Raw genomic sequence first — 27,010 nt, forward strand, 5'->3', positions numbered from 1 at the left:
GCAACAATAATAATAATAATAATAAAAGAACCTGGTAGAGATTCTGAAATAAATATTTATGAAAGTTTGTGGGCCTCTTATGATTAGGCCCTCGGGAGTTTTTAATTCTCAAGCTAGTCCACACAACCTCCAGAAATTTGTCAATTACTGTTAACATGTTCTTACCAGTTGCTTGCTCCAGTGGCTTCCATTCCCTATAAACTGTGATTGTCTGTAATTGCCTGTCTATCCAGTTTCAGAGGCAGTAGCTTGCCCTGAAAATTTTTTGTTTTAAGAATAATTACATAGAAATCTAGAAGGAAATATGTCAAAGTGTAATGGTAAACCCACAAACATGTTTTTTGCTTTTGTTGAGTAATAGAAACATGGAACATTCATGTAGGGAAATAGTATGCTTGCTCCTTGGCTGCTTACTTCGCTTCAGTAAGTGTCCGACTCTTTGTGACCCCATGGACTGTAGCCCACGAGGCTCCTCTGTCCATGGAGTTCTCCAGGCAAGAATACTGGAGTGGGTTGCCATTTCCTACTCTAGGGGATTTTCCCAACCCAGGGATAGAACCTAGGCTTACTGTACTGCAGGCAGATTCTTTGCCACTGAGCCCCCAGGGAAGCCTAGAACTGAAGATTAACTTTACTTAAAACAATTAAGGTGATGCTGATCAGACCACTGCATGGCCAATTTTAAGATGACTGTCGGAGCCGACTGCTATTTTTGCACATAGTCGCCTCCCTCCATCTGTGAAAGCTCTTGCCCTCTGATGTCAGTGGGATAGGAGTTGGCCTTGGGATAGGAGTCTACCCTCTCCCTACCCGCCCCCCTCCATAGCTGGCATCTGAAATAAAGCAAATTTTCCTTTTCACCAGTCTTGCCTCTTCATTGGCTTTTGAACAGTAAGCAGCTGAACCCCACTTTCGTTTACACAAACATACATTTTTATACATAGATGATATATGAAAGGATCCACAAGAAACTAGTAATTGTGGTTGCCTCATGGGCGGAGGAGCCTGGTGGGCTGCAGTCCATGGGGTCGCTAAGAGTCGGGCACGACTGAGCGACTTCACTTTCACTTTTCACTTTCATGCATTGGAGAAGGAAATGGCAACCCACTCCCGTATTCTTGCCTGGAGAATCCCAGGGACAGAGGAGCCTAGTGGGCTGCCGTCTATGGGGTCACACAGAGTCGGACACGACTGAAGCGACTTAGTAACAGCAGCAGATATGACTGTGTGACTGAGAATGCACTGGGAAAAAGAATTAAGGATAGGAATGGGAGAGAGTTGATTTTCTCAGTTTACTTTTTATTCTTTTTCACTTTTTTACGACTTACTTTAACTTTGTGTGTGTGTATTTGTAATGGAAAAAAATGCCATTGTGTCCTCTATTCTGATTGATTTCAGAACACTTTCCGGACATGGAAAGAAGAATTGTAAAACTTGGTGTCAGCTGTGGGAATAGTGGCCCATGTTCCCAGCGTGATTTGCCAGTAGTCAAAATTATAGAGACAGAAAGTAAAATGGTGTTTGTTAGAGTCTGGAGCTGGGGGAGGGAATGAGGAGTTATCGCTTAATGGGTATTGAGTTTCAGTTTTGTGAAATGAAAAGAATTCTGGAGATGGATGATGCTGATGGCTGTGCAACGATGTAAATGAAGTTCGTACCGTTGAACTGCGCTTAAAAATGGCTGAGCTGGTAAAGTTCATGTGTATTTTACCACAATTTAAAAAATTGGAAAAAACCCACAAGACAGTTATTAATATTTTAAAGTACAAATATATAGAACTTTATAATAACAGAAAAAGAACTATTAATGACAGAGAAGGATAAGTTAAGGTTTTCCCAGATTTTAAAAAAGCCTAAAGAACTTATTGCTATAATAGCAGACACACCCTACAAGAAATGCTAAACAGTTGTTCCAACTGAAACGAAAGGAGAGTAACTAAAAACTGTACAAAGAAGTAAAGAACACCAGTAATTATACCTACATAGTTAGGTGTAAAATCCAGTACTCTTGTATTTTTGGTTTGTAGCTTCTCTTTTTTCCCTATATGATTAAAAGACAAATGCAAAAACAACAATTATCTATGTCAATGGGCAATCTGTGACAATAACAACATAAGGAAGGGAGGATGAAGCTGTGTAAGAGCAGAGTTTTGTATACTCTTGAGGCTAAGTTGGTTTAATTCAAACTAGATTATTATTAACCGAAGCTGTTACCTCTAACACCCGGCCACTAAGAAAATAACTAAAAACAAAATCAGAAAAAGAAATGAGAAGAGAATCAAAACAGTGCACTAGAAAAAAATTAAACACAAAATAAGGCAGCAGTAGGAACTTCCTTGGTGGTGCAGTGGTTAAGACTCTGAGTTTCCAACGCGGGAGCTGGGGTTCAATCCCTGGTTGGGGAACTAGATCCCACATGCCACAACTAAAGAACCTGCATGCCACAACTAAGACCCAGTGCAGCCAAATAAATAAATAAATATTTTTTAAAAAGATAAAGCACAATAGAGTCACCCCAGTGATGTTCCTGTGTGTTCAGATTGCTGAATTTGAGTGAACCATCCTTGAAAAAACAAGGGACTTCCCTGGTGGTCCAATGGCTAAGACTCTGTACTCCTAATGCAGGGGGTCTGGGTTCAATTCCTGGTCAGGGAACTAGATCCCACATGGCACAACTAAAGACTCGGCATGCTGCATCAAAGATTGAAGATCGTGTTTGTAACAACTAATGCCTGGCACAGCCAAATAAATAAATTGAAAAAAAGAAAAAGAAAAAACAAAATACAGTGTGAATAGAAAGACTCATCACTGCCACCCCCCATCCTTTTCTAAAAATAATTCATAAGAAAAAATCATTAATATTTTACATAATTAGTTTCACCCAAGGTTCACACATGGAAGAAATAGCTAAGACATAACATCATAAATTCTCACTATGAAATCACAATAGAACCTGATATATTCTGAGTATTTGCAAGTTGGGAGAGAGCCTCAGAGATTATATTATTCATCCCCTTATTGTTGAGATGAGGTAGGTCACTGAGGCCCAAGAAGGTCTAGTGTGGGACCTTGGGGTCTAACCCCAGGGGCAGAGCCTGGGTAGAATGCAGGCCTCCTGAAGCCTAACTCAGGGTGCCCTCCACTCCTTCGTCTTTATCAAAAGTAAACATGCTGCTGCTGCTAAGTCGCTTCAGTCGTGTCCGACTCTGTGACCCCAGAGACGGCAGCCCACCAGGCTCCCCTGTCCCTGGGATTCTCCAGGCAAGAACACTGGAGTGGGTTGCCAGTTCCTTCTCCAATGCACGAAAGTGAAAAGTGAAAGTGAAGTCGCTCAATTGTGTCCGACTCGTAGCGACTCCATGGACTGCAGCCTACCAGGCTCCTCTGTCCATGGGATTTCCCAGGCAAGAATACTGGAGTGGGGTGCCATCGCCTTCTCCGAAAGTAAACATAAAATTCACCAAATGATAAAGTGCGCATGCTAATGTGGGCAAGTTAAGAGCTTCAGTCATATCCAACTCTTTGTGACCCCACGGACTGTAACCTGTCAGACTCCTCTATCAATGGGATTTTCCAGGCAAGGATACTCAAATGGGTTGCCATGCCCTCCTCCAGGGGATCTTCCCCACCCAGGAGTTGAACCTGTATCTCTTACATCTCCTGCATTGGCAGGTGGGTTCTTTACCATTAACTGCCTCCTGAGAAACCCCACACAAGGTGGTGCAGATTAGCAATTTGGTCTTGCAATGTGATTGCTTTAGCCATCAGTCAGTTATGTAACCCACCTTGGAGTGGGAATTTTTCATACAAGATTGTTCAGCATTCTGAGGGAAGACTCAAACAGGCTAAAAACGGCTTCTTCGTGGATTCAGGAAGATTCTTCATGGCTCTTAGCCTGTGGTGGGCAGGCGGTCAGCTGCACAGCAGAATTCCAGTTTCCAAGCAGCACTGTGAGGTGCGTCCTGGCTTCAAGCAGCACAGCGATATCTGTATGGTGCATGCAGGATAACCTTTCTTCATCCGGTCTTTCCCCAAAGGAGGGCCTTTTGGATTAATCATTCCTTCAACAAAATGGCGAATGGTCCACACCAGTCTGAAGTCCACTCCTAGGCGTCCCTACTATATTGATATAAACCATAACCATTATGAGGAAAGGCGTTAGCAGACACGGTCTCCGTGGTCTCTGGTGTTGGTCATGGGAAACTCGCCCTGTCAAAGGTTGGTATAATGTTGGCCTTTTGGCTACAGTTTCTTGCCCCGGGGGAAATGTCTAGTTTGCAGACCTCCTCGACAGCAATATTGCCACTCAACTTTCATGGATAACCACTTCCCTGCCCAGGGCAGTAGGCAACGGTGTGGTTTCAGGAGCCCGGGTGATCTGGCCTGGGTCAAACAGTAGAGTCAGGCCCTTCCGGGTGTCTCCAGGTAGTGCCTTTAACAGGTAACCACCAGGGAGCATCTGTAACTGCCTGTTGGCTATCAGACTTCCTGTGCTCACTCAACATCTCTTCAAAGCCAAAGGAGTCAGCAAACTTGTCATGCTCTGTCAAATAGCTGGTTGAGTTTACAGCTTCTCAAATTTAGCCTTACTGACTTCATAGGCGTCCTTGTAAAAAGCATCAATAGCAACTCTCTTCACAGATGCTTCTCCATCCTACTTTATCTGAGGATCATCGGTGCCCATTGTAAATACTCCGGCAGGGATGGGGCCATTTTGGTGGGTAGAAACAGCCGATCTCCAGGCGTCTTGTGAGTATAGGTGTGCAACCCCCATCTGCTACAGACCCCGGGGCACTGGGGAATGCCCAAACTGCCCGAGCCTGTAAGGAACACCACGCCCAGGCCTCTTTGCCTCCCACCAGCCAGCCTGGGCCCCTCATCAAGAGCAGAGGCAACAAGAGGATGCGCTAGATACAGTTTTTGTTTTTTTTGTTTTGTTTGTTTTTAAAAAACCTTAGATTTTCTTTATTCATTGGTCCATTTCTACAACAAATACATCCAAAACACTACATAATAAAATTATTTACAACATTTCCAAATGAGAAGATTCTTTCTGCCCTACTACTGCTATTCACACACAGTACTTCCACAGCACATCATGAGAAGATTCAGTTCAGTTCAGTTCAGTCGTCAGTTGTGTCCAACTCTTTGCGACCCCATGAATTGCAGCACACCAGGCCTCCCTGTCCATCACCAACTCCCGGAGTTCACTCAGACTCACGTCCATCGAGTCAGTGATGCCATCCAGCCATCTCATCTTCTGTCATCCCCTTCTCCTCCTGCCCCAATCCCTCCCAGCATCAGAGTCTTTTCCAATGAGTCAACTCTTCGCATGAGGTGGCCAAAGTACTGGAGTTTCAGCTTCAATATCAGTCCTTCCAAAGAAATCCCAGGGCTGATCTCCTTTAGAATGGACTGGTTGGATCTCCTCGCAGTCCAAGGGACTCTCAAGAGTCTTCTCCAACACCACAGTTCAAAAGCATCAATTCTTCGGTGCTCAGCCTTCTTCACAGTCCAACTCTCACATCCATACATGATAAGATTACCCTGTACTCTAAACTGGTTAAGAAATGTGAAAACTAATAATGTAATCACATTAGCTCTGCTCAATATGTGGCAACATTTTAGAAACCTTGAACTTCATCTTGCAACATCTAAAGAGTACAACAACAGCTTTCCCCATTGTACTTTACGAAATAAGTTGCAGGGACTAGGAGAAGAACCACATTATCAAGATAACTAACTGTACAGAAATGGATTTAAAAAGTCACACCTCAAAATCACTTTTTGTAAATTTCACACACATTTACAAATATCACATTGTCATCCAGCTTGTTTACTTGGATTTTCTTTGCTTGGACTGCACCACATTGGTTATGTCTTTAGCAGAGCTAGGGGCTGAAGCAGAGAGGATGGCTCACAATGTCCATTTTCCATATTCTCAGAAGCCACAAGCCAGCTCTTCAGTTTGGGCGTTTATTTGGCTTGGAGTTTTGGACTTTCCAATTACCTCTTTGGGCTCTCTGTTTTGTCCAGAGACTATGGCAGCATTTGCCTTGAGTTCTAACCTGGGAACAGACCCCTGTAGTGCTGTGGCTGGAGTTTCCTTTGAGACCAAACTCTGTGAAGGGCCTGGTGGTCAGCTTGAAAATTCTGGCGGTTTAGGGCCTGAGTTTTCCAAGCTAATTCCTTGTTTTCCAGGTAATGGCTGCTTATCAGCCTCCTCCAGACCAGCTGGGTGGGTATCTGGAGTGTTTGGATTCGCTATTTTTCTTCTACCAAGGAGGTTTCTTCTTCTGTTTATTTGCATTGATGTTATTTTGCTTATTGTGTACCCCAAAATTGCCTGTAGATACATCACTCTGCAATAAGTTGACCAACAATGGGTTTGTTCGTGTGACATCCTTATTGACTGGGAAGCCTAGATTCTGACCACAAAACATCTGATTTCTATTGGGTGCACCAATGGAAGGTGCATTGAAAGGCATCCCATGGCCGGAGAAGTAGTTTAGGGAAGCACTGTTTCCCTGTATGGCCTGCACATGAGGGTGGGGAAACATGGTGCTTTGTTGCATGCTAACATCAGGCATCATCTGAGACGAGCTATCATTATTTGCTTTAGTAGCAGGATCACCATGCTGCTGGGCCATACAGGTATGTGTGTGTGTGTGTGTGTGTGTGTGTGTGTGTGTGTATAATTTATGTATTGGCTGTGCTGGGTATTCATTGTTTCATGGGCTTTTCTCTAGTCGTGGTGAGTGGGGGCTACTTTCTAGATGCAGTGCACAGGCTTCTCACTGTAGAGACCTCTCTTGTTTTGAAGCACAGGCTCAAGGGTGCACGGGCTTCAGTAGTTGTGGCACATTGCTCAGCAGTTGCAGCTCCTGGGCTCTAGAGCACAGGCTCAATAGTTGTTGGGCTATATAGTTTTAAATATTGTTTTTCTTTCACATTACTTTGTAAACATGGTTTTGTGTTTCTCCATGTTCTGGCAGCAGCAAGCTGTTTTATAATATTAGTATTTAATAATTTAAGCTTTCATTATGGGGTTGTTTGCAGCTTTTTTGAGTCCCAATGATGTAAGTGTTTTAGTACATATAGATTTTTTTTCTTTTATTCTATTTCACTGGGTTTTAAATTCCTAGATGAGAGATTGGGTCAAAAGAAAGCCAGTTGGCTCTTGCCAAGTGTTACCTAAGTATGCCTCTAGAAGGATTATTACCTGGCCCCTAGACAGGTGTGAATATATCTGTTTCCCAAAGCTTGGACCAGCGTTGGGTATCTAATTTTTACTTGGTTTAATGGTTGTTAATTGGAACCATACTATACTTACAGTCTTTAATTTGTATTTCCCTAATTACTAAGGAAGTTGAGTCCTTTTAAAAATAAATATATTGTTTATTACTTGTTTATCCTGTTAGATGCCTACTCGATTCAAAGCAACAGACATTCTGAGTGCCCACTCTGTGCTAGGAGCTGTGTACATCCCTCAAAGGGGCAGTGACCTAATAAAAATGATCCTTTGGAATAGGGTGGGGGAACCAGGATAGTATAGGAAATATAAGAGTAGCTGTACTCTCTCAGTAGAAGCACAGTCCTGGCAAACTGCTTGGGGAAAGGCCTGTGGGTGGAAGACAAAGAAGGGAAGGGTTGACTCTGCCTGAAAAAGATTAGGCTTTTGCAGGGTAGGTGACTTTAGAGCTAGGGCTGAATAAGATTTGTCCAGGTGAGAAAATGATGTATGGGGAGAGGGGACAATATGAAGAGAGGTCAACAGGTTGAAAAGTCTGATAATATGGTGCTTGTGTAATGGGGCTGTGACTTTTCCATTATAGCTAAGACACAGGATGCTGGAGCTGAGGAATGATGGGACATTGGCTGGAAAGGAAGAGTCAGGACTAACCTTGGGTCCTGAAGAATTTTTGTTCTTTTTTTAAAAAAAGTATTTATTTATTTGGCTGCATTGGGTCTTGGTTGTGATACACGCAGTCTTTGTTGTGACACAGGAGCTTAGTTGCTTCACAGAATGTGGGATCTTAGTTCCTAAACCAGGGATGGAACTCCTGTCCCCCCACACTGGAAGGTGGATTCTTAACCACCGGACCATCAGGAAAGTCTCAAATATTTTGTTCTTAAAGAGGAATGACAGGAGCTAATGTATGTTTTAGAAAGATGTTTCTGGTGGCTAAAGAATCTGCCTGCCAATGTAGGAGATGCGGATTCGATCCCTGGGTCAGAAAGATTCCCTGGAGAAGGAAATGGCAACCCACTCCAGTATTTTTGCCTGGGAAATCCCATGGACAGAGGAGTCCAGCGGGGTATAATCCATGGGGTCACAAAGAGTTGGACATGAATTTGCGACTAAACAGCAATTTTGGTAGTTAATAAGAGGTAGACATGTTCCTTGCCTTTATGGAGCTCAAGGACTAGTGGGGGAAATAAGTGTTAAACAAGAAATCATAATTATAAGCTCTCATTGAATGAAATGAGTCCCCGTATGGGCCACTCTCTTCTTTGCTTTCCTGGTGGCTCAGATGGTAAAGCGTCTGCCTACTATGCAGGAAACCTGGGTTCAATCCCTAGGTTGGGAAGATCTGCTGGAGAAGGAATTGGCAACCCACCCCAGTACCCTTGCCTGGAAGATCCAATGGACAGAGGAGCTCGGTAGGCTATAGTCCATGGGGTCTCAAAGAGTCGGACATGACTGAGTGACTTCAATTGAAAGAAAGAAATGTCATGCTTTGAGAGCAATTTATATGTAACAGGGGTAGCAGACCAACTCCAAAGGTCAGGGAGGGTTTCCCCTAGGAAATAATTTCTGGAGGTGTTTCTTCTTCTGCTCTTACACACACCTCTCACTCAAGTCTTACCATTAAACTTCACAGATAAAAGCAATGTAAAATATTTGAGAGAAACCCAGAACTGAATATACATATTCTACATGCTTTTGTAAACCTCCCCAAATGATTCACCCTGACATTCCCTTGTATCTAGTCCCCAGTATCCCTTCTTTGTTAAAAATGTTAAATTTCATTTTATTTGTTTACTCGTTTATTTTATTTTGGCTGCACTGAGTCTTCATTGTGGTGCACTAACTTTCTCATTGCAGCACTTGGGCTTAGTTGCCATAAGGTATGTGAGATCTTAGTTCTCTGACTAGGGATCAAACCTCATCCCCTGTGTTGGAAGGCAGATTCTTAACCACTGGACTATGAGGGAAGTCCCCACAGTATCCTTCCATTGACGTTATCTGACTTGTATACCGACCCCAACCTTGTGAGGCAGGCAGGCACGTGTGACTCTCAACATTTTATTGATGAAGAATGTGAGTCTCAGGTTAGGTAACTTGCCTAGAATCACGGGACTAGTTAATACGTACAGGCATTTGAATCCAGGTCTTGTAATACCTATGTGGAATTCTTTTCTTTTTTAAGAAAAATTTTTTTAATTGGTAAAAATCTCAACAAGTGGTCACACCTATGTTCTTTTTATTTTTTTTTTTAATTTTTTTGGCTGCATGTGTGGCGTGTGGAATCTTAGTTCCTAACCAGCCTGCTCTCCCTGCATTGGGAGTGCAGAGTATTAACCACTGGATTGTCAGGGAAGTCCCTAGGTGGAATTATTCTTGCAATGCTCATTCTTTTGTTTGTTCATTAATCCATCAAATATGCACTGATCACCTTCTGAGTGTCAGGCTATGTGTGAAGCAATCCAGAACCACAAAAGGTTTTAAGCAGGAAAGTAACATGATCCAATTTAGGTTTTAGAACCTTCTTTTGGATGAGAGGACAGAAAGAAGTGGTTTTCAAAGTATGGTTTGAGGCCACACTGGGTCGGAGGGGTCTTCCAGATGGCGCTAGTGGTAAATAACTCACCTACCAATGCAGGAGATCTAAGAGATTCAGGTTTGATCCCTGGGTTGTGAAGATCCCCTGGAGGAGGGCATGGAAACCTACTCCAGTATTCTTGCCTGGAGAATCCCATGGACAGAGGAGCCTGGCGAGCTACAGTCCATGGGGTTGCACAGAGGCAGACACGACTGAAGTGACTTAGCATACATGCAGGCACTGGGTCAGTGGCTCTGGGGTTGGTGATATGCTAGGTTTGGGTACTGTTTTTTTCCCCTAATGCAATAGAAAGTGCTATATCAGAGAAGAAAGTGTCAACTAATTATGAAGAGGTGCTGGCTGTAGTAACCAGGTGAGAGATGACACAAAACAGAGACAAAGGGATGTACCTGGGGGACATTGAGCTAGCATGGCAGGACTTCCCACTCACCCTTAGCTCATACAGTAGCTGAGAAGTGAAACTGGAATTCCTACCTAGGTCCTCTGGCTACAGAGCCTGTGGGCTTACTGCACATAACTATTTATAGCCACTTCATGATTTTAAATATTTTGTATTTATTTCTCTTAGCATTCGTTTTGCATATCTCCATCGTTTCTCAAACTGCCTTCAAGCCTTGTATTTCCCCCTCATTTTCATAAAGTCTAGGACAGAAGGGACAGATGAGTAAGGCCTTAAAATTTTTTTAATGTTTATTTATTTGGGGCTGGGTTCACAGGCAAGGAAAACGTAGATTTGATAAACACAGACTAGGGAAGAACCACAGGATACTGGGAGAGGAGCAGCACCTCCTCTTTTATAAACCCCTGGCAGTCTCCAGGAAGCCTGAAGACAATAATCCCAGAAGCCCAGAGGGTGACCCCACTTCCTTCCCAGGGTTATTACTGAGTATCAGGCTGGAGCCGGCAGGAATTCAGGAAACTGTAAAGAAACCACAGCCTCAACAACCAACTCTCCTCTCCAAACATCAACACCAACTACCTCGACAATAAAACTCGTTACAATTCATCTCCCTCCCACTTATAACTGCAGACCAGAAGGAAGCAGAGGGCCTACGGGAAGGGCTCTTTGCTGCCCCTTCCCCTGCCTGACCCATCCTCATCCCCAGCCTGGTTTTCCCAGGGTCTCGGGGAGGCGGGAAACTGACACCCTATCTCCGAATGGGGGCACTAGAGAAACGGAGGACACCTTCATTCTCTCCTCATTGCCAGATAGGTCAGAACTGAAACCAACTGAGGCAAAGGTTATAGTTGGCAGTGCCAGGAGAAGCCTGTCACATCCCAGTAACCCCAAAGCCACAGCGGCTAAACTAAGCAGGTCAGAGTTGAGGTGGGCGAGAAAAGGTTGGGAAGGTGGGCGAGAAAAAGATGGGAAGGTGGGCGTGGCGAAGGCCTAAGGTAGTGGGAGGCCTCTGGGGCGCTGCCCTTAAGAATGACTAATCAGAGAGTGGCTTGCAGCCCAGGGGCGGGACCGTGGCGCATCTTTGTCGCGATTGGATGAAGGCCGGGAGCAAGGAGGGGGCCGCGGCGCGCCTAGGACCGCTGCTTTGCAATTTCTCATGATATACTGCAGTGGCCGCGGCTGTGGAAGCCGGCTGGACTGCAGCGCACGTGCCTGCATCTGAGGCTCTGGCTTGCCGCGGAGTTCCTTGCCGCGGGTCTAGTCAGTCCTGCCCCCAAGGTTCTCTCCATCCTCTGTCCCCTAGCTCTCGTCCAGCTCCCGACCTCAGCGTCTGCAAAACGAAATGGTCACAACCGTGAATACCTCAGATGAAATAGAGCAGATGTTCCAGCCCTACAACTTCGAGCTGTTCCGGAACATGAGGCCCTTTTTGGAGGAGTACTGGTGAGACCTGTAGAAGGGGAAGGGCCATGTTAGGGGCCCAACTCTGATGACCGCTATTTGGGGTGGATTGGTGGAATGGGGGAGGGCGAGACAGAATGCCCACAGAGATTTTGCTAAGGAGCAAAGGTATCGGATTCCCCAGTACTGGCTTCACGTCCCTGTTGTCCAAGGTACATACAGGTAGTGTGGCACCTCAAAGAGGTGAGAAAGAAAAGCAGGAATAAGAGGATGGGATGAAGAATTTGGGAGGAGACAGAAACCAAGCGGGGAAAAGTGTAGTGAGAACTGGTCTCTGAAGACTGGGGTTGATCTGAACTCCTACTCCCACCCACCTTATAGACGACTCTCCATCCTTTGTGGCTGCATGTGTGCGCATGCGAGCATGGGCTGATGCCGGAAGACTGCTCTTCACAGTTATCATCTTGTTCCTCAAATGTTCCATCATCCATGCTGTGGAGAAGGAGGCAAAATCTGGATACTCTTCCAAAATTTCCTCAGACTTTGCCCTAGAGCCCCTCAGAGCTCCAGCCAATTTGCTATGACCAACCAGGCAGAAGCTGTTGCCACATTTTTTGTACATCACAGCTTTGGGTTGCTTCTAGAAATGGACCAGCAGCTGTCACCCACTCCCAACCCCGGGAACCTTGGTTATAGCTGCTGCCCTATGTAAAGTACTTTACATATATTAACACTGTCAGGAGAGGAGTGTTATTCCCCCCTTACAAATAAGGAAACTGATGCTCAGAGAAGGAAGTAGGTTTTCCAGTGTCACACAGCTAGTAAGCGGCAGAAGTAGAATTTCAATCCAGAGCACTGACCTGGAGATGAGTGGACATTCCTCTAACCAGCTCCCACCCATAAGCCCATCCACTCTGCCTTCTGCCTGCCAGGACAACCTCATTCGCCATAGCTCTGATCTACCTGCTGCTCATCTTCGTGGGGCAAAACTACATGAAGGCACGGAAGGGCTTCAATCTGCAGGGACCTCTCATCCTTTGGTCCTTTTGCCTTGCAGTCTTCAGGTAAGACTTTCCCCACTCCAACCTATCTTATAGACCCTAGACCCTCATTCTATCCCTAAGAGCTTTCTAAAAACCTCAATTGCATCAACTTTCCAAGTTGCCTCCTAACTCTCTCCTTATTCTGTTCTCTCAGCTCTGACTCCTCTCCCCAGGTTCCACTCTCCTGTTTTCCTTCTTCTCCAGTTCCTAGACTAGTAGTCTCTGCTCTCTCTCATGAGACCTCTTGTGCTCATTGAGTCTGGATAATTCCAACAATTTCCCCAGCCTCTAATACTCTCTGCATCTAACACTCTCTCCCAAGACCTTCCAATAACTTCCCCAGCCCCTTCTTCCCATATTCCCCCCAAACTCCTTTGATTACCCCCATCCTGCCACCTGTCTCCTTCCAGGCTCCTACCCATCCTATGAACCCTATTCCCTAGCTCAGTTTTCAGTCTCAGCCTCTAGCACTCCCTGGTCCCTCCCCAGCCTTCATGTCTTCTATTTTCTAGATTACTGGTTGGCTTTACCAGGTTGGCATTGGGATCTCAGAAGCTGTGACCCCTTTGGAAGGGTGGGGAGGTGGTGGAACTTGGATCAGTGATTTGACCAGGCCAAAGGTTAAGGTGCCTGGGAATGACCCTTTCACCCTTTTCCTCTGTTCCATTTCAGTATCTTCGGGACACTGAGGGTGTGGGGCTACATGGGGGCCGTGCTACTTAGGGGGAGCCCAAAGCAAACTGTATGCTTCACCACCTTCATCGACAGTCCCATAATCCAATTCTGGTCCTTCCTGTTTGTTCTCAGCAAGGTCGTTGAACTTGGTGAGTGGCAAGGGTTTGTCTCTCTGGTGTCCAGTCAGTTGCATCCCTCCACAGGCCCTCCCCTTTACCCATCACATGGAGACTTCCTTCCCCACCCCTGGGTCCTAAAAACACCTCTCACCCAAGCCCCTCTTCAGATTCTCTGCCATAAAGACCCCTCTCCCTGTCCTGAAAATTCCCCATGTGCCCCCACATCAAGTTCAGAGGGTGATCCCAACACTAGGTGATATGTTAGCTATGACTCCTCATCTCCCAGGAGACACGGCCTTCATCATCCTGCGTAAGCGGCCACTCATCTTTGTGCACTGGTACCACCACAGCACAGTGCTGGTGTACTCGAGCTTCGGATACAAGAACAAGGTGGCTGCAGGTGGCTGGTTCATGACCATGAACTTTGGTGTACATGCCGTCATGTACACCTACTACACTCTGAAGGCTGCCAAAGTGAAGTCCCCCAGCTGGTTTCCCATGCTCGTCACCAGCCTGCAGATCCTGCAGATGTTTATAGGAGCCACTGTCTGTATCCTGGCTTACATCTGGAGACAGGAAAAGGGATGCCACACCACAGAGGAACACCTCTTCTGGTCCTTCATCTTGTATGCAACCTATTTCGTTCTTTTTGCCAAGTTCTTCCACCAAAACTACATAATTCCCAGGATCAAAGCCAAGACCAAGAGCCAGTAAACAGTTGGAGAAAGAGAAGAAGCCCCAAGCCCTCTCTCCTCCCCAAGGGACTGAGGGGCTGAGCTTAGGTTTGAGGGAATGATTAGGAAGCCTTTCCTGTATGGTTTCCCCATGGGATGTATACTCCAAGGTGGCAGGAGATGATGACAGTCAAGAAGTATCACCCCTGGGGTGGGGATATGATCTAGTACTTTGATGTTTCTGTTGTTAATGTGAAGGCCAAGCAGGCCCTGGGATGGGGGTGGGACTAAGGAGGCTCCCCCAAACTGAGTTATTTATGTTTCCAGAAATCTTTCTCCTTCTTGCTCTGTTTTTTAATTAAAGATTCCAACAAGGTTTTCAGGGTTTGGGGATTTACAGGAAGGAGGGGACTGCTGTGATGGAGGAGGGCCGCTGGCAGTGGGATGATGAGTGGGTGAGAAGCTTACAACAGTGTGTGGAAGGCTGAGAGTCACACACAGAGACATTCAATAAGAATCCTAGGCCTGTTAGGCACTTAATAAATGTCTGTTACAGACCAGAATTTTATTGCTGTTAGAGGCAAAAGCCCCTCATAGGAACAGTGAGAAACAGATGCGCAAAGGTGGAGTAAATTTCTAAAGTCGTAGGCTTCCTAAGTTCCAGAATTGACACTTGACTTCAAAGCTGACCTTCCAGTTATCCTCCATGAGACCACGAGGCGGCGCTGCAGTACCAGCTTTGTCCAAGCCATACACACCTACACAGACACGCACGCTTCGGGCGCCGCTTGGCTCCGGGAATCCCCAGGCCTCTCCATCCTGGGGTTGAGGGGTTGAGGACTGAAGCTCTAGAAGCCTCGACCCGCACATCTTTCCTGTAAACCCAGCTCTCCTTTAAAAATGAGGAAGGATAAGGGGAGGGAGCTCAACCGCAACTCTGAATCACCAGGCCTCTGACAGTCCGCGCACGTTTATTTCATTTATCTTTGAAAACCAGGGAGAGGGAGTCTGGAGAAGGCGAGGTGGGCCAAAGGTGAATTGGCCCCCGGGGAACTGGTCCCTGTTCCTGGCCTTAGTCCCAGGGTCTCGGACTAAGGGTGCAGTCCGCCCCTCAGGCCTGGGAGTGGGGGAAGGCTCTCTCCTGAGCCGGCCGCCTCCCCAACCCCGACTGCCCAGCTCTCCTCTCAGACCCCGAGGGCGGGGGCAAGCCAGTCAAAACAACCCCAGTCCGTCGAGGCTGTGAATTACCGCCCCACCCTCAGGGATGATCGACGGGCAGCGCCCTTCAGACGGGCCGTTCCACAGCATACTGGCACGGACTGAGGTTGGCGGCCGGCGGCGGCCCCGGCACGGTGGGATAGCTGAAAGAGGCGTGCTGTTTGGCCTTGAGCCTCAGGCTGGCCAAACTCGAGTTACACGGGTCCCGATATACGTAGGGGGAAGAGGCGGCGGCGGCGGCTGCGGCTGCGGCCGAGGCGTAAGGGCAAGACACGGCGCCGGAGGACACCGCGGCCGGAGCCAGCCCGGGGGGCCCCCCGCCTAGGCCCTGCAAGGCCCCGGGCCCAGGCACGGTGCCTGGGGCGGTCGCGCCCGAGGGCACCATGGAGGCGGAAATGGAACTGGGTGGCGAGAAGACGGGCTGCGAAGCCAGAGGCCCCACGTTGACCGAGTTGAAGGCGAACGGGAAGGTCTTGGCGGCGAGCGGCGGGCCGAGGGCCTTGGGTGGCCAGTTGCCGTAAGAGTAGCCGGGGTACACCTCCTCGTAGGGCGGCACTAGCCCCCCGAGCGGCGCCGCGAAGCCGCCCTTGCACAACTCCGCCTGCTGGCTGCGCTCGCGCTTTCTCCACTTGGCGCGCCGGTTCTTGAACCACACCTGCGGGCGTGGGAGGAAGGTCGTCAGGACCCGGACCCCCAAGGCGGCTGGTGGACCGGTCGCCCAGGTGGGGGATTCAAGCGGGGTCCGGGTCCGGGCGGAGTATAAAGAAGATGGCTGGAGGAGAATGGGGTGGTGGAGCAACGGCACGGGGTTGGGGAGGAGCGCATGCGGGACGGAGTCGGGGGTGACAGTATTGGGGGGTGGCGAGGGCAGCAGGAGGGGTCTAGGAGAGGTGAAGAGAAGAACCAGAGATAGTGCCAAGGGAGAAGAAGCGCTCCGTCTAGGGTGAGAGGGTGGAGGAAGAGAAGAGATTGGAGGTTGGTGGAAAGAAGGCCGTGGGGGCAGCGGGCCTGGGCGAGGGACGTCGGATTTTGGGTCGGAGGAAGGCTGGGCAGAACTACAGGCGACCGTTTCCGAAGCTGCTTGCTGAGCGGCCCGCGAGAGGGAGGCCCAGGTGGAGGGGAGGGTGGTGGTGGAGGGAGACCGCCGGGGGTGCGTACCCGCACGCGGGCCTCGGTGAGGTTGGTCCACACGGCGATCTCTTCGCGCGTACTCATGTCGGGGTAGCGGTTCCTCTGAAAGGTCGCTTCCAGCTCCTGCAGCTGCTGGCTGGTGAAGTGCGTGCGCTGCCGCCGCTGCTTTTTCTTTAGCGAGCCGTCTTCCGGGGAGCCGCCGGGCAGCGAAACCGAGGCCTTCTCCGAATCTGGGAGCCGGGGTGGGGGCTGTCACAGCACATCCTTGCCTGCGCGGATTCCCTGGCTCGGGGACTTCCTCCGTAGGCCGCCCCCCACCTCGCACCCGGGCTCCCACTCCCGGGTCCCACCCGGTTAGGGATGGAGCTTTTATTTCCCCCACCCCCAGAAGGGGACGCGCTCACCGCTGTGCTCTTGGCCCTTGCAGCCGTGTTCGGGGAGTGGGGGGTGGGGGGTGCCCGCATCTGACAGCGAGAGGGCCGGGCTCCGGGCCTCTGCCTCGCTCAGCAGGCCGAACTCCATTGGGGGCTCGAGAACTCTGAAGGTAAGAGAAGACACAGACCAGGTTAATGGGAATAAAATCTCCAGGTTATCTCGTTCCCAGTACAGAAGTGCTTCCCCATCTTCCCCTTTCTCAACCACCGACATAAAGCTACCCTTCTAATCTGAGGTGCCCTAGGTTAGAATGGGGAAACAGCAGCCTAAGTGGGGAAAGGTGCCTACTCAGAGGTTTCATACACAGTTATACACACTAGATTTTGATTTGTTCCATGCTGGGCATCTAGAAACCTGCCTGGTGCAGTTGGTGTTCAATAATCATTGAATTAGTGAAAACCTCACTATAGCACATTGCATACCACACACCACATCCTTAAAAAATCAAATTCCCTCTCACACGAATGCCCAATATCCCCATAAACTCAAACGTGCCTCTCAGCCAGTCTGAACCTGTGTTATTCACTCTCCTGTGGGATGGATTTGATTTTGAACCAGACCTGATACTTTCCCTGTAAGGAGAATCACTGCTATCATTTATGAGTACTAACTATGTGCCTTCACCTCATTATCTCTCTTCACAAGAATGGATCAATGTTAGGTATGATCACCCTTTTTCAGGCGTGGAAACTGAGACATGAAGTAATGATGAAGATCACAAAGTTTGTAAGTAGTAGAGTTATGATCTGAATCAGGTCTGTGAGATTCCTAAGATATGCTTTTGTTTGCTTTTTCAAACTGTGTTCTTTGGGGTCCTCCCTGCCCCGCAAACTCCCTCAGGGACTGGAACTCAGAGCTAACCTCAGAGATAGAAATCTAGCCTGATCTTACTCAGGTCAGCTTCAACTAGAGCAGCCCTGCTTTCGTCGGTTTTATTTATGCTTTCTTGAGAGACTTCATTTGAAGAAAGGGTTCTAGGATCAAAAACAAGTTTAAGAATCTTGTCTGCTTCTGTACATTGCACCCCACGAGTCACCACTCTCTCCCACGCCCTCCTGAAGTCCCACCTCAGGCTGTGGGTGTAGGTTTCTTAAAAGCCACTTCTGACCATTACTCCCCATGCCAAATCTCTCCTGACATTGCCCAGGAGCCTGCCTGGGTCCTCCTCCAGGTCTCCCCCTGCAGGGTCCCCCTTTCTGCTAGCTCTCCGAGGCCCCCTCTGGCGGGAGGAAGGGAAAGGGGCACTAGTGGGACTCAAGACTCCAGATGCCTCTTGGTCAGAGGAGAACCAATGGAGGCTAAGGACCAAGGAGCAGGGGTGAAGAGCTATGTAGGGGGGGTCCATCTGCCTCCCCATTAAGAGGGACTTAATGCAGGCTGTGCAAGGTGGCATTAATGTGGCGGATTAGCCCAGATAGAGACGTGTGTCACTTGGCTGCTCTGAATTGATTAGGAGCCTTTCTAAGAGAGGCGCAGATGGGCAGTGGCCTGTATTTGCACATGGTAATGCCCCCTTCAACCAGCTCAGACATGACAGCTGCCCCCCCCCCCCCCCCCCCCCCCCCGCCAAGCTAGTTTGAGTGGGACAGAGGTCAAGGCAGGAGGCTGAGAAACAGTCCTTGTTCTTTCCACAGGCAGAGAGGACTAGACCTTAGACCCTTTCCTAGGGTTGGAGAAGCAGGGCTGAAGGGAACCCCAAAGGAAGGAGAGAAGTCAGGCCAGGGATGGGAGGGCTCAGCTTCCCTCGCCTTCCAGGTCTGAGGACAGAGTCAGAGGCTTAGGACTGGGCTGATGATGCTCCCATAAAAGGGAGAGGCCCTTGGGAGGGACCTGGAGCAGCCTGGACTAGTAGCTCTTCCCAAGTAGCTGTGGAGGCTTAGAACTAACAGGTGGAAAAAGGGGTGCTCTGAAATCTCTTCATACCCTAAGATGCCCTCAAAATTGCAAACCACACCCTTGACTTCTCCAGAGGCCCACAAGAGCAATGCAGAGCTGGGAAAAGAAGGACAGTTGGGTTTGCCTGTAGGAAAAGCTGAATTCCACCATTGCCATTCATCCTTCCAGTCTGCTTTGGCTCCAGACTTCCCATTTTCCAAACTCCCCCTTCCCCCAGCATTCCATACCTGTGTCTTGGTTTCACCCTTTATTTCAGCAGAGGGAGGCAGAGTGAGGAAAGATAAGGGCCAGAATAAAAGACGAGACTGAGAAAGCAGAGTTCAGGCTGTGTGTTCCCAAAGACAGACAGACACACATGCAGACAAATACAGGCCCCCTCTCAGACAAAATAAGCACTTGGAGCTAGAGGCATACAAACACACACTCTCTCCCACACATGTGCCCCCACATTCAGGCAGACAGACACACACCGTCACACAGTCTCCTCTCTCTGTGACAGGGACAGCTGCCTTGGCTGTTTTGGAGCTAGCCATTATCCCCCCTCCCCCTTCCTGGCCCCTTGGAACCTCAGCTCTCAGTCCCAGGAACTAAGGACTCTGTGGGGGAGGAGGAAGCCCGAGGAGCCAGCGAAGTGGTCTACGCTCAGTGGCTGCTGGGGATAGCCTGTTTGGCTGAGTGGGGGAAGGTATGAGAATGCTGGAAGAATAGGATGGGGTCGTAGTGGGGGCAGAAAGTGATGAGCACCCCCCCAATCCTGCCCTGACCCAGGAAAGTAATCTGGTATACCGCAAAGAAACTAAGTTTAGATTCAAAAGATCTGAGTTCATGTCCTGGATCCTCAATTTACTAGCTGTGGGTCCTTGGCAAATTACCTCTCTGGGCATGTTCTTTTCATCTGTAAAAGTAAGATTATAATTCCTTCTCTACCTCTCTTCAGTATTGTGAAGAGGTTAAAATAAAACATAACATTTAAAAATGAGTAGGGGTCAAACTCTATCCAAGTTTTTTTATCATTTATTGAAATGAGAAGGTTGGGCACCTTCTATGAGCTAGGCATTGAGTAAGGTGCTCAGGATAGAGTCAGAAATAAGGGATCATTTTTGTCTCTGCCTTTGCTTGACTGGTTCACCTCCCTAGCTTCTGTCTCCCAGTGAAAAATTGCTCTGTGAATAAAGGTGAGTATGCTAGATTTTAGAGAGGGATGCATGTGTGTGTTGTGAGCACTCTGTTTGAAACCTAAAAGTGGACCCAGTCAATAAGGAAACAGCCACATGGGTGGAGTAGCCCAAACTGGGAGCTAATCTAGGGACCCGGGATGGGTAGGAGAGGAAAGAATGAAGGCTTCAGACTCTTGACTGCGTTAGTAATAGCAGCAAGAGGAAAGGCGGCTGAGAAGGGCCCTGCCTGTGAAGCTGAAAAGGCAGGAACACTAATGCCAAGCAGGCAACAGAGAGAGAGAGAGGGTGGGGGCAGAGGCCTCTAGCAGATTGTGTCCAGTGGGCTGGTCAGGCAGAGGCTGGGGGCGCCAAGCTGTTGTCTGAGCTGGAGACAGGCTGGCTGAGGATTAAGCTCCCCCAAACTGCTGGAGGTCGGGAAGCTGGGGAGTTGGGACTGCAGCCAGGGACTTCGCCTCACTCAGTGGACAGGGATAAGCAATAGGTCTAGAAGCCACAGGTTTGGTTGATGCTGGTCGGACATACCAGGAAAGACCAGAGAGAGTCAAGAGATAACAGTGGTGCTGAGTTCAGCTCTTGGGGTGGGGGGCCTCCTGCCCCACCCCAGCCTTTCTGACAGGCCCTGCAGGGGATAGATACATGGCCCAGTACCACTGGTTTCAAGGTGACAATCCCAGCCCTAGGGAGAATAGAGGGCTTGCAGGTGACCTTTGACTCTGAAATACAGCATGGAATTACAGGAAGCTGTCATGGACCACAGTAAGAACAAAATATCCAAGATAATTAAAGTGGGAGAACAGAGACTGCCCCAGAGCAGAGAGGCTATAGTGGGGAGGCCATGATTTCTAAGGGACATAACTTACGGCAAGAAGGTTACTTCCATGTGCACCCACTTTTGTCCTGAAGACAAAGGGTATACCAGGGCCATAGCCAGAAAGCCCCCAAGTAGTTGTAAGTGCAATGCCCAAGGCACAAGGTACACCCTGGAACTGAAATGGGAGAAAACCTTTTTCTTGCAGAGACTGAATGAAAAGGAAGATAAGAGGGGATGGAGTTGTAATGCTGTAGCTCAGCTCAGCCAGCAGTAAGTTAGTGAATAGGTGAAGAGTTGACTTATTGGAAAAGACTCTGATGCTGGGAGGGATTGAGGGCAGGAGGAGAAGGGAACGACAGAGGATGAGATGGTTGGATGGCATCACTGACTCGATGGACGTGAGTCTCAGTGAGCTCCGGGAGTTGGTGATGGACAGGGAGGCCTGGCGTGCTGCAATTCATGGGGTCGCAAAGAGTTGGACACGACTGAGCGACTGAACTGATCTGAGAGCCCTAAACAGGATGGAACCTGAAACTAAAAGTGAGGCCCTTAAGTGGACACAACCTCATGTACATTAGGGATGCTGAGCATCCACACTGTCTGGTCTCCTGAGTTGCTGTGAGCAAATGAAAGCAAAGGAAGACAGCCGTGGACAAGGTTCACAGCCCCAAGAGGAAATCCTAAGACTCAGGTGGAGGCATCAATGATTTGATGCACTTACTTTATCAAGGGGTAAATCAGGGATTGGGCTTCCCAGGTGGCTCAGTGGTAAAGAATCTGTCTGCCAAGCAGGAGATGCAGGTTTGATCCCTGGGTCAGGAAGATCCCCTGCAGAAGGAAATGGCAACCCACCCCAGTATTCTTGCCTGGGAAATCCCATGGTCAGAGGAGATACCCAAGAACAGTAAGGGCACAAGACCCTAACTTCTAAGAGCTTACAGTCTGGGGAGGCAAACAGAGCATAGGATAAAATGATGGACTGCATGGGCCTGACTCTCAGATGGTGGAAGCTCAGAGACACAGAAGCCCGTGTAAGGTGGCATCAAGTTTTGGGGCTCAGAGAATGTAGCTGCTCTGGAAATTAGAGAGGCAGAAAAGGCAGCGGAAGCTTCTAAATAAAAGAGCCAGGGTCTCAATGGGGGCAATGGGAGATCATCAGAAAAACAAGGTCAGGCTGAGGAGGCATCCAATGAGGGGCAAAGGGTGGGGGTTCAGCTAGAGAATTCTCAGCTTTTCTATGAAAAACTCCCCTAAGACTAGTAAGAGAGAATATAGTATGGGAAACTAAGGGCACAACCTGAAAGAGCTGCCGCCAGTATGAAATTTCTTTGAGATCTTCAGCCTTATGTTAAAATTGGAAGCAAATTTTGCATTCTATCCCACATTCATGTTTGTTTTAAAAAATTAATCTATTTATTTTAATTGGAGGCTAATTACAATATTTTAGTGATTTTTGCCATACATTGCATGAATCAGCTATGGGTGTACATGTGTCCCCCATCCTGAACCCCCTTCCCACCTCCTTCCTCATCCCATCCCTCAGGGTCATCCCAGTGCACCAGCCCTGAGCACCCTGTCTCATGCATTGAACCTGGACTGGCGATCTATTTCACATATGATAATATACATGTTTCAACGCTATTCTCTCAAATCATCCCACCCTCGCCTTCTCCCACAGAGTCCAAAAGTCTGTTATTTACATCTGTGTCTCTTTTGCTGTCTTGCATATAGGGTCATCGTTACCATCTTTCTAAATTCCATATATATGTGTTAATATACTGCATTGGTATTTTTCTTTCTGACTTACTTCACTCTGTATAATTTAATACAAAAATAATATTTTCTCTTCAAATCTCCAAGAGACATCTTCAAGTGACATCACCACACCAGGAAGATGGACCCAGTGTAGCCTGCAGTGTCATGCCACTCCCACTCCTATACTGCCCCCCGCAACCCGCTACTGAGAAGCAGAGCTCCAAGCAGAGAGAGTGACTTAAAACCAATATCTTTGGGATCTTTTTTGGGCAATGATGAGCAGAATGGATTGGGCAGGGGAGAAATAGGAAAGGGGAAACTATTAACTGACAGATGAAAAGTAAAGAAGGCCTCAGGGGAGGAAAAGTAATAGAGAGAGTTCTAAGAGTGGCTTTCTCACCCCACATCTTTTCTTCTGTTTCCCTATCACTCATCATGGGTCCCTGTCAGTGACCAGAGACTAGACACTCTAGATATTCCCAAAGCTCAGGACCTGGTTGCCATCTTCAGGTTAGTTGCCTCCCCTACATGCTAGGAAGCATCACTTAGATTGAATGGAGAAGAAAAGATTTGGGTAGTGTGTTTCTCTTATGCTCACCCCCAACTTAGCTCTAGCATGCCTCCCTTGCCCTCCATTCCTGGACCTGGGTTCTGGGCCCATATTCACATCCTTGAGCTGGAGGCAGGGAGGGATCAGATCAGGATATTTGGTCTGAGAGAGTAGGCATTTGGGGAGTTCCCTAGAACTCTTCTCAGGGAGGCATGGGGATAGTGGGTGGCATCTGAAGTCTAGGATAGGGTGTCCCATCTGTCACTGAGAATCTTCCTGTGGCTGGACCACGGATGCTAGCAGGCTGATCTAAGGTTTGAGAGGCACCCTTCCAAACGAAGATTCTGTGCTTACAGTGGACCTACAGTTTGAGTATAATAATATCAGTAATGTTTCTTATTTCCGTGTTTCTTCTCCATTTGCATTTCATTGAACTCTTACAACCATCTTATATGCCAGGAATGACCATTCCATTTCATCTCTAAAAGATAAATTTGTCCATGGTTATAGAGATTGAAGTGGAGAAGGCAATGGCACCCCATTCCAGTACTCTTGCCTGGAGAATCCCATGGACGGAGGAGCCTGGTGGGCTGCAGTCCATGGGGTCGCTAAGAGTCAGACACAACTGAGCGACTTCACTTTCACTTTTCACTTTCATGCATTGGAGAAGGAAATGGCAACCCACTCCATTGTTCTTGCCTGGAGAATCCCAGGGACGGGGGAGCCTGGTGGGCCGCCATCTATGGGGTCACACAGAGTCGGACACGACTGAAGCGACTTAGCAGCAGCAGCACAGAGATTGAAGAGGTTCTAATCCAGTTCTCCTAAGACCAGGGACTGAGTTCTTGCCACTCCTCGCCCCCTCCACCCCAGCAACCATTTGTGGCTCTGACATGCATTGATCCTTCCAAGCCCTTAAGGGATTCCATTTCTACTTCCTGCCTTTACCACCTCCCTGGAAATGAGCTCGGGAAGTTTGCTGCCCACTGTGTGCCAAGGAACATTTTCCCATTCATCCTGTGCTTGCATCATTCCAGTTATAAGAGGCCCCCTCATCTCTGGTTTCAGGATCTGGGGAGCAAACAAATCTGCTTATCTAGGTCTTTCCTTATTTTGTGGATTTCCATCCTATCTCACTTTCCAGAGGCCTAAACTTTCAAATTTGCTCTCTCCAGCAGCCCCTAGCTCCTCCTTCTGCCACCATTCTCTGACCCTTCGCTAGGTCCATGACATTCTTCCTAAGAGCCAGTGACCAGGCATTCAATCAGCTAAACAGCTTTATGCAGGGACAAGAGAAGGTTCTGTCTTTTGTTTCCAGCCATCTTTATTATAATGCCATTGCCTTTTTGACAAAAGCAGAACCTAGGACTATGGTCTTCAGAGAACCATCTGTAATGCCTTCCCTATTCTGTTCCTGACTCAGATCCCTTCATTTCACCCATAATTTCAGTGTTTTCCAAAGACAATAGGAGCACAAGCCCCTTGAAAAGGGTATCAAAATGTGATGGGGAGTAACTGAGATGTGACTCTATATTTATCAAAAAGGGATGAGGGACAAAAGAGTTTGGAAAACAATGTCCTAGCCAGTGATAAGTGAACTTTAAAATTAAGGAGTGGAGGTGGGAGTGTGGGGAAGACGTATGGGGAGTGTGGTGAGGGTGAGAAAGGTTGGAACCCACTTGTTTAGATTACTCATTGCTGAATATATTACCCTGCACTTGTCCCCATGAAACTCAGTCGCAAAACGGGCTGTTTGCTTACTTACATAGATCAGAAGAGTCCCCTCTACTTTGTTCCCTTCAGCTTAACTGGGTTCTGGTTAAAGAGTTGGAGTCAGAGTGGGCGGTCATTGTATGGATCCAAAGAAATCAGGGCCCTCTCCCAGCTGTAGGAAAAGCAAATAGGGTAGTTGGGTAGGGCTGAGACATCCTTCCCAACCAGAGATGGAGGGCAATCTGGGTCCTGTGTTGGATCCTAGTGTCTGGATCCCATGTGTCTCCCTCCCACCTCCTTTCAGCCACCAGGGTGGTGGGGACATTGGTGGGACTGAGGAAGCGAAAAGGGAAACAAGACCCCAGAGTTTGCTTTGCTAAAGGGCTGCAGTTTTCTCTTTGGGCCTGGGCTCCTGCCTACTGTGGGAAAGGAGACTCTAGCCTGCTGAAATCCAGGCAGAGTCTGGGGTGGGGTGTCTGGTCAGCTGTACTGGAATTAGGGGTGACTGAGTTTGTGAGGGAACTGAAGCTGTCAGGGGCTTGTGCTAGGCTCCTCCTTGCCCCCCTCATTGCCCTTTGTGAGTCATTCCTTCCTTTCCTACTTTTGGTTCCCACTAGCAGTCCCACCATTGCTCCCTCTCCACAAATCTGGATTCTGGAAGTCCGGGGTGATGCTCAGAACATGTCTAATCTAGGTTGGAGAGGGAATGTCTCCGGGTGCCCCTCCAACCCAAGGCCAAGTATCAGCTTTCACTCTCGGTCCCTGCTCCCTGCCCCGCAGCCCCTAGCAGAGAGACAAGTTTGCAAAGTGTGAACTGGGATTCTAGGCAACCCACCACAGCGAACCCCACCGTACACGCAGCCCCTGGCCAGGCGCTGCGGGGTAAATGAACATGCCACTCGGCCAGGAACATTCTGTCCACCGCTGCCCGACACAGCGCCTGCTCTAGAGAGACCAACCTAGCTTCCCCGGACATTCTGTCCGCTTTGAGAACCGCGCGCGGCGGACATTCCGTCCGATTCCCTGGCTTTCCCAGGTCGGAACCCATCAGGGCCCTGGGACCCGCCAGACCCGCCGTCTGGTCACTTGGACTACCTAACCTCGGCCCTGCAGCCCGCACAGCGGCCATCTGACACGGTCGCTGTAGGGTTCTCACAACACGGCTCCTATCCCAACTGCAAAGCAGCTACGAAGAAAACCGTGTGCGACTAACACACCCCTGCTCCCAGGCCCTGGAGTCTGAGACCCAGCCCGGGGGCGTCTGGCATTGCCAACTGCCCCCTTGCTGGGCGGCCGCCGCCAGCTCCCCCCGCTGGCCACAACCCTTTTAGCACCCGGGCTGTCGGCCCCGCGCCCCAGGTTCCCAGGGCGCTTCCTGATAATTGGTTTCCCAACGCTGCGCCGCTTCGCAGAGCTCCTGTCCTGACCTCATGACTCCGACTTCTCTTCGGATCCCTCGAATCTTCCCCTTCTAGGTCCCCCGAGTCCTGGTTCTAAGTTTCCCCTTTTCTAAGTCCTGGCCCCAGGTCTACAGTCCGTTCTCCCAGTCTCGACCTGTTCCCCAGGCACCGTTCTACAGTTCAGCCGCCCTAGGTCCCGTTTTAGGGATCCCGAAGTCCGGCCATGGCCCCTCTGCCCGGTGAGCCCCTGTCCCCGCATGGTCAAGCACTCACAGTGAGTCCCGCAGCAGGCAGACTCCCGGCAGCGGCGGCGGCGGCCGCAGTCTGGAGGGCAAGCAGGGGCCAGAGGCCGGGCACCCGGCCGGGGTGGGGGCCGCCCCCCTGAGCCCGGGGCCGCCGCTCCGCTCCGGCGCTCCCGGACTCGCTGGGAGAGAGTAAGCCTCGCCGCGGACTGCCACCCCCCGCCAGCGCCCATTCACTTTATGGCAGCCCAGGGCGCCCCCAGCCAGCAGCGGCTAGCCTCGCGCATCGGGCCCCGCCCCCTTCCAGCTGCACTGCCGGGGCTCCACCCTTTCCAGCTGTGAATTTTCTGGCCCCGCCTTCAGGGGAGGGGTCTGGCCGGCGCGGCGCCAACAGCCCCGCCCCCCGGCCAATCGGAGGCGCTCCTCAGCAACTGGGCCACGCCCCTCCCCACGTGGCTGAAACCGCGCTCGCGGAGAACTGCGTGAACTGGGTATCCCCACCGAGCTCGGGCGGGTAGGCT

The 27,010-nt window shown here is 49.2% G+C and overlaps 2 protein-coding genes, 1 non-coding gene and 1 pseudogene across 5 annotated transcripts; 2 read left to right on the forward strand and 2 right to left on the reverse strand.

The window, feature by feature from the left end:
* The first annotated feature begins 2,582 nt into the window (after nt 1–2,582).
* TRNAR-CCU lies at nt 2,583–2,655 on the forward strand. Its single transcript has one exon. It is a non-coding gene; the product is annotated as a tRNA-Arg (tRNA).
* A 1,235-nt stretch (nt 2,656–3,890) lies between these two features.
* On the reverse strand, nt 3,891–5,535 carry LOC102415644 (annotated as a pseudogene).
* Nucleotides 5,536–11,292: 5,757 nt separating this feature from the next.
* ELOVL3 (ELOVL fatty acid elongase 3) lies at nt 11,293–14,222 on the forward strand. The gene is made up of 4 exons (XM_006053117.4): nt 11,293–11,691; nt 12,582–12,713; nt 13,365–13,516; nt 13,773–14,222. Exons 1-4 carry the CDS (start codon nt 11,591–11,593, stop codon nt 14,198–14,200), a joined length of 813 nt encoding a protein of 270 aa, XP_006053179.1. The 5' UTR covers nt 11,293–11,590; the 3' UTR covers nt 14,201–14,222.
* A 486-nt stretch (nt 14,223–14,708) lies between these two features.
* Nucleotides 14,709–26,780, reverse strand: PITX3 (paired like homeodomain 3). 3 transcript variants are annotated; one of them, XM_044935035.1, is made up of 6 exons: nt 26,521–26,780; nt 24,900–25,019; nt 17,836–17,918; nt 16,914–17,047; nt 16,537–16,739; nt 14,709–16,033 (listed from the first exon to the last, which is right to left on the reverse strand). In XM_044935035.1, exons 4-6 carry the CDS (start codon nt 17,029–17,031, stop codon nt 15,446–15,448), a joined length of 909 nt encoding a protein of 302 aa, XP_044790970.1. In that variant the 5' UTR covers nt 17,032–17,047; nt 17,836–17,918; nt 24,900–25,019; nt 26,521–26,780; the 3' UTR covers nt 14,709–15,445. The 3 variants fall into 3 exon arrangements, with proteins under 3 accessions (XP_044790970.1, XP_006053175.1, XP_006053178.1); XM_006053113.3 differs by lacking the exon at nt 17,836–17,918 and having other exon boundaries at nt 26,521–26,779; XM_006053116.3 differs by lacking the exons at nt 17,836–17,918; nt 24,900–25,019 and having other exon boundaries at nt 26,521–26,779.
* Nucleotides 26,781–27,010: the final 230 nt, after the last annotated feature.

The sequence above is a fragment of the Bubalus bubalis genome, chromosome 23, assembly GCF_019923935.1.
Source record: "Bubalus bubalis isolate 160015118507 breed Murrah chromosome 23, NDDB_SH_1, whole genome shotgun sequence".
Lineage (NCBI taxonomy): Eukaryota > Metazoa > Chordata > Mammalia > Artiodactyla > Bovidae > Bubalus > Bubalus bubalis.

What these genes read in the sequence shown, in the direction of transcription:
- ELOVL3 (XM_006053117.4), top strand. Translation starts at nt 11,591, where the DNA reads ATGGTCACAACCGTGAATACCTCAGATGAAATAGAGCAGATGTTCCAG. An exon ending in CCCTTTTTGGAGGAGTACTG is followed by an intron (nt 11,692 to 12,581) that starts GTGAGACCTGTA and finishes TCTGCCTGCCAG; the next exon opens with GACAACCTCATTCGCCATAG. An exon ending in TTTTGCCTTGCAGTCTTCAG is followed by an intron (nt 12,714 to 13,364) that starts GTAAGACTTTCC and finishes GTTCCATTTCAG; the next exon opens with TATCTTCGGGACACTGAGGG.
- PITX3 (XM_044935035.1), bottom strand. Translation starts at nt 17,031, where the DNA reads ATGGAGTTCGGCCTGCTGAGCGAGGCAGAGGCCCGGAGCCCGGCCCTC. An exon ending in CAAGGGCCAAGAGCACAGCG is followed by an intron (nt 16,740 to 16,913) that starts GTGAGCGCGTCC and finishes CCCGGCTCCCAG; the next exon opens with ATTCGGAGAAGGCCTCGGTT. An exon ending in TCACCGAGGCCCGCGTGCGG is followed by an intron (nt 16,034 to 16,536) that starts GTACGCACCCCC and finishes CCACGCCCGCAG; the next exon opens with GTGTGGTTCAAGAACCGGCG.